Source organism: Triticum aestivum, chromosome 7D (assembly GCF_018294505.1).
Source record: "Triticum aestivum cultivar Chinese Spring chromosome 7D, IWGSC CS RefSeq v2.1, whole genome shotgun sequence".
Taxonomy (NCBI): Eukaryota; Viridiplantae; Streptophyta; class Magnoliopsida; order Poales; family Poaceae; genus Triticum; species Triticum aestivum.
This window is the reverse complement of record NC_057814.1, coordinates 95,734,846-95,740,687: the sequence shown is the minus strand read 5'-3', so window position 1 is coordinate 95,740,687 and position 5,842 is coordinate 95,734,846. Positions and strand designations below refer to the sequence as shown.

The window sequence follows — 5,842 nt, the reverse complement described above, 5'->3', positions numbered from 1 at the left end:
GATTTGTCTTATGATGATCCCTTTTACTGCCTATGTACTTAAACGTGCCTTGGTCGCCCAAGATTTTGATAGAACTGCAAGTGTTCTGTTTGCAGTATCCATTCCTGTACATACTTCTCTTGTCTGGGCAGAGTTTTGTTGGATAGAGTTCTAATTCTACTAACACTGAGGGGCTATTTGCAAAATAGCAGCGCTGCCAGCGGGCGTTCTAATGCAAATACTAAGTAGCAGTAATGTGTGGATCTAGTCCATGCATATAGGATCCAACGGCCAGCGCTCAAGTTTCCAAGCTTCCACTGAAGAAGGGGTTTTCACCTGATATTGTCTCTTCAAAACAGGCCGCGAACTGAATTTCCTCCTTCCTCCCTTCTCTATTTATAGGGCCCAAAAGCTCGCACACACCACACTAATCACAATCACCAATCGTCTTCTCCAAGCCCCAAGACACGCGAGTCAGCACGGAGCCAGCTGGTTCCACTCTCACCGAGCAAGCGAAAAGCTCCTTCTGAAAGTGAAATGGCGCGGCCACAGCAGCGGTACCGCGGCGTGCGGCAGCGCCACTGGGGCTCCTGGGTCTCCGAGATCCGCCACCCCCTCCTGTACGTCGTCGTCGTCCAAAGCCTTTGCGATTGCTCGGATGGATCGATTTTCTTGGCGTGGTCTGACCATGGCGGGTTTCTTTCTTGCAGCAAGACGAGGATCTGGCTGGGCACCTTCGAGACGGCGGAGGACGCGGCGCGCGCCTACGACGAGGCGGCACGCATCATGTGCGGCCCGCGCGTGCGCACCAACTTCCCCGACAAGGACGCCGCCCCGTCGTCGTCGTTCCTCTCCCCGGCGCTGGTCGCCAAGCTCCACCGCTTCAACGTGGCGTGCGGCTCGCAGGCCGGGCAGCAGCAGGACAAGGACGCCTCGACGTCGTCCGTGGGCGTGGACCCGCGCTCGCCGCCGGCGCCGTTCGCCGGGTACACGGGCAATGCCAGCGCGGCGGCGGCCTCGGCGGCCGCCGGGTGGAGCGGCGGGTTCCTGGAGGAGCAGTACGTGGAGCAGATGATCGAGGAGCTGCTGGACTCCAACTTCTCCATGGAGATCTCCTACTAGCCGCGCCTCCGCACATGCTCTGTCCCCGTGCCTTGCGCTTGCTCTGTTTCCGCTCCATTCACTTCTCTGTCTCTCCGCGTGTGTGTGTGGGTGGGTTTGTTTTTAGTTTAGCATAAGCTGTGTCGGGAAGAACTCGAGGTTAGTATGGTCATCGCCCGAGGTCTCCAACAGCTTTGTGTATACGGTAGCCTCGTTAGAGCATATTTCTTCATTCTTGTATTACTATTGATGTCTTGATGATCCCCTAATCATAATTAGTGTCCTCTGTTTCGATTTTCATGTTAAGCTGCGCTGGCACATTCTCTGACAGAGAGTACTCTGGCCTTTTCATTTTTTGCGAATCAGTTTTCGCTCTTGCTAAATAATTTCCCCGAGTCACTTCCAAGGTAAAAGCCCAGCTTTGACTAGCTTATGCATATTTAAAAAATTCTGATTTTTTTAAAGATGTTCGTGATAGTATAAAAGGCATGCTTAATAATTTTCATGTGAAATGGAAGAGCAGTGCTTCGCCGGTGAAAAATAATTAGAATTATGTCTAACATTTTGGAGGTAACATTTGATGTTCAATTGTTTTTTTTGTACAGATCAAAATGCTTAAGCTTTCCCACTAAAAATTTGAAGGTAGCATTAGGGTGTGACAATGAACACATATATATATATATATTTCTACTTTTCTTGACATTTAAATACATTTTTGGACGTTTTTTTTTGAAAAGGGGATCTCCCCGGCCTCTGCATCAGAGTGATGCATACGGCCCTCTTATTAACGAAATAAAAGGTTCCAACAAGGTTTCCAAGTCTCCGACTGAAAAGTAATAAAAAGACAGCTCACACAAAGCTAAAGAGGCTGGACACACAGACTAGTCAAGATAAGACGCCACAACCGGCTGGCTAAAGATAGATAGGTAAACTAATTGCCTATCCTATTACATGACTGCCATCCAAACCGGTTGAAGATATCCCGAGCTACCCTCTCCCAGCGGATAGATCCAGTAACCAAATGCTCCCTGGCCTCCATCGGAGTGAGTAGCGACCATGAACGGATCACAGCCGTGGCTCGGAAAATAACCTGCCAAAAGTGAATACGTGATGCTCTGTTAAAAACCAAATCATTTCTGCAAGTCCAGATAGTCCACAACAAAGCGCAAACTCCAACGCGAATATGTCTCGCTAATTCAGGCTCAATCCCAGTGAGCCATGTCCCAAATAACGTAGTGACAGAATTCGGTAGAGTAATATTAAAAGCAATGTGAACCGTCCTCCAAAGTACTCTGGCAAATGGGCAATCAAAAAAGAGATGTTTGATCGTCTCGTCCCGATCACAAAAGCTACACCTCGTAGGTCCTGTCCAATTACGCTTAATCAAGTTATCCTTGGTTAAAATAACCTGTTTATGGACAAACCACATAAACACCTTTATTTTCAAAGGAACTTTGACAGCCCAAACGTGCTTGGAGGTAGGAATGGAGCTCGAATTAATTACATCAATATACATTGATTTAACCGTGAATACTTCAGACCTAGTCAGTTTCCAGCGTAATACATCGGGTTGTTGAGAAAGATGGACATCCATTAGTCTCCGAACTAGACGGAACCAATCTTCCCAACGATTGCCCACTAACGACCGTCTGAACTGAATATTAAGGGGGATGGATTGAAACACCGTAGCAACGAACACCTCACGTCGTTGAACAATGCAATATAAAGACGGATATTGAATGGCCAAAAGTGTCTCGCCGAGCCAAGTATCCTCCTAGAAGCGTGTACTAGCGCCGTTGCCAATAACAACCTTTGTCCTAAAAAACAGAGATTGTTTGACTTTCATCAGGCCTTTCCAGAAAGGCGAGTCAGTTGGCCTGACTGTGACCTGGGACAAGGACTTTGTCTGTAGGTACTTGCTGCGAAGGATTTGGGCCCACATGGCATCAGTCTCAAAAGAAAGCTTCCACAGCCACATTTTTGGACGTGCGGGACCATATGCTTCCTAGAGCCAAATTAGATTTCCGCAAACAAGCTAGCTAATATGTAGGATACCGTAAGCATTCCTTCCATCACAGACTCGATTTATATAGCTAATGTGCTTATTTTTTCAATTATTGCAAAACATATTCCAAATTCTAAAAACTGCAATTGTGTTGTTTGGGCGTCCTGAGCGCACACCCTCGCGCGCCGTCAGATCCAAATCAAGGGCGCCAGATGCCACACGGTCAGATTTCTGAAGCCACCCCACCTACCTCCTCTCCTTCACTCTCCCGATGCAGCCGCCTCTTCCTTTGTCGCTCTTCTCCAGATGCGGCGCGCGCCCATCTCCCGATGCGCCGCCCCTCCCCCGTCTCTCTGCTCAGCCACCGCCCCCACCATATCATCCCTCTACTTACCCTCTATGTTGGGCTTCCAGATCGAGCAGGTGAGGCGGCGGCGCTCCCAGATCCACGACGCACCACCCTAGCTCGTCGTCGCGGCTGACGGCCACGTCATCGGCTTCCTCGCCGCCCCCTCGCAAGGTGCCTCTCCATGCCGCATCCGTGGCTCGCGGGGCACAGTTTGGATGGGTGCAGGAGCTCTCCATCTCAGGATACAGTTGTTTGTCTGCTCCCCGCCGTACACCATCTCTCCGGCAGCGCAGAGGCGGATGAACCCCACGGCCATCAGCATCAACCGGAGCCGCGTGCTTGATGTGCGATGTGCGCATGCGTGAGGTGATTCATCTGCGTTGTGCGTAGCTGATGTGTGCTTGATGCGTCTGTGTGTGCTTCTAGATTGCTGCTTACATATTGCTACAGAGAGATGTTGACCTTGACGTGTGGTACCATCATATCATCATGGCTCCGCTTCTCGTATACCAACAGAACGGGGGTAAGTTTTCCCCTACATACCGCTCGTGCCATCATACCATCATGGTTATGGCTCATGCCAAAAGATATGTGTACCATGGGCAGCTACGTAATCTGAAACAAGGGATTCAAGTGTTGGTTTGGGTGCAGTAGTTGCAAGATTCAGTCAATTTCAGTGTTGATTTCTTCCTAACATGGATTTGGCTTTTGGTTGGGCTCATTGGGAGAGGGGATGGCGAGGGGAATGGGTTGTTGTACAGAGCGATCTGATTAATGACTGAACTTAGCGATTTTCCACACGCAAAATGATGCGCATGATCCAAGTTCTGCAGCACAACCTCACAATGCTAGCATATCTTCATAATGTTTAGCATATGTTCCTGCAGGAACTAGCAAATACTGTGTAAATGTGAAGCAACTAAATCAACAACACTAGGCAACTGATGGGACAAACATTAGAACCAAAGTTTTCCCCTTTTTCATGTTGTATATATTCGCCAAACAATAAACAAGTTTTCATTTTCTTTTTCATCTTGTGTTCAATAAGTGAAATCAGAGGAAACATGGACAGAAGTAAAGCATCAATTTAAAAGCGATGCAGGGCGCAGGCCCCCACTTCTAGGAAAATGTGTTTCCGGAAAAATTGCACAAGCAACAATATAGCTAGTCACACTTTTTGTGTGTTTTCCTGTGTTTCTCCGAAAAACAGCAGAGCATATATATGTTATCTGTGCGGGGGTTTGGTATATCGATGAAATTTTTATGGTGCACCCAGCCCTGTGAATAACTCTATATGTGAACTTTTTATTATCTCCATGCATATGAATTGCCTGTTCTATGTATGTGACTTGCCCTGGGAGCCTGTGTATGTGGGATGCAGTACCAGTTCTACCAGGTGTCCCTCTGTGTGTTTTTCCAGGTCTTTTTTGTTGCAGGACAATTCTCAAAAAGAGAGCCTAGCAATGTTGGAGCCCCCCCCCCCCCACGCGTTTACAATTAAGAAACTTTATCATGTGTTTCCAGGTAACCTACAAAACTTGCCTGGAATTAGTACGAATTTTGCCTAAATTTGTTTTTCGCCTCAACAATTTTTTTGGTTGCCTGTGTTTCATGCTAATTTTGCGCACTGACTGGTTGTGAAGTTGCCTGAAACTATTAGAGTAAGCATATTTATTGAAGTTACAACGCAATCTACATCATCGTACCTTTGTAGGCAATTTATTAAAATAGTCATACAACTTAGAATCATAAGTAAATATAACCATCAATTTTTGTTGTGAATTAGGAGTGTTGTTTCGTGTGGAAGTATTTGTACTAGCACATAAGTTGCGTCGGTACTCGATAATACTAAAAGGTTCACCATTTTTTGTGATCGACTCTATGTACCCTATTTTCTAGTGACATATTGGATCAGAAGGTGATCTGTTGAGATATGGAAGTGTTGATTTTTGGTGAAAAAATGTGCGTTGGAACCCTATAATGTTTCCATGTCACCCTTCAAATTTGCCCAAATTTAATTGCAAGTTGCTTACACCATCATTTAATCTAATTTTAATGTTTTTTTACCGGAGTTACATATCGTACAAGAGGACATTTTATAGCAACAAAGTGCTTTAATATTCACGAAAGTTGCTATATCGCTAGGTCACTAACCTACATAGAAATAGTTTTTGCCTAATCACTTGGTAAACGTTGCCTACATGTGATTAATTTCTTGCATGTACCAATAGTACAGTAGCCATAGAAGATCGATAAAACGACAACACAACTAGCAGTCAACTCGGAGATGCGACATCCCCATTGTTATTCATTGGGAAAAATTGGCCCAGTTTACACAATCTATCCAAAGACTTGGTCTATACGTCGATAGAGATGGATGTTGTTCAGGATTGAACCGGCGACAATGA

At 46.3% G+C, this 5,842-nt stretch overlaps 1 protein-coding gene across 1 annotated transcript; it reads left to right on the top strand.

Annotated features, from left to right (window-relative positions):
- The first annotated feature begins 423 nt into the window (after window positions 1-423).
- Window positions 424-1,358, top strand: LOC123169277 (ethylene-responsive transcription factor ERF003-like). Its single transcript, XM_044587113.1, has 2 exons — window positions 424-599; window positions 690-1,358. The coding sequence occupies exons 1-2, from the start codon at window positions 517-519 to the stop codon at window positions 1,099-1,101; spliced, it is 495 nt and encodes a 164-aa protein (XP_044443048.1). The 5' UTR covers window positions 424-516; the 3' UTR covers window positions 1,102-1,358.
- The last annotated feature ends 4,484 nt before the right edge of the window (window positions 1,359-5,842 follow it).

Coding starts and splice junctions, on each gene's coding strand:
- LOC123169277 (XM_044587113.1), top strand. CDS start 517: ATGGCGCGGCCACAGCAGCGGTACCGCGGCGTGCGGCAGCGCCACTGG. Junction 600..689: donor GAGATCCGCCACCCCCTCCT/GTACGTCGTCGT, acceptor TCTTTCTTGCAG/CAAGACGAGGATCTGGCTGG.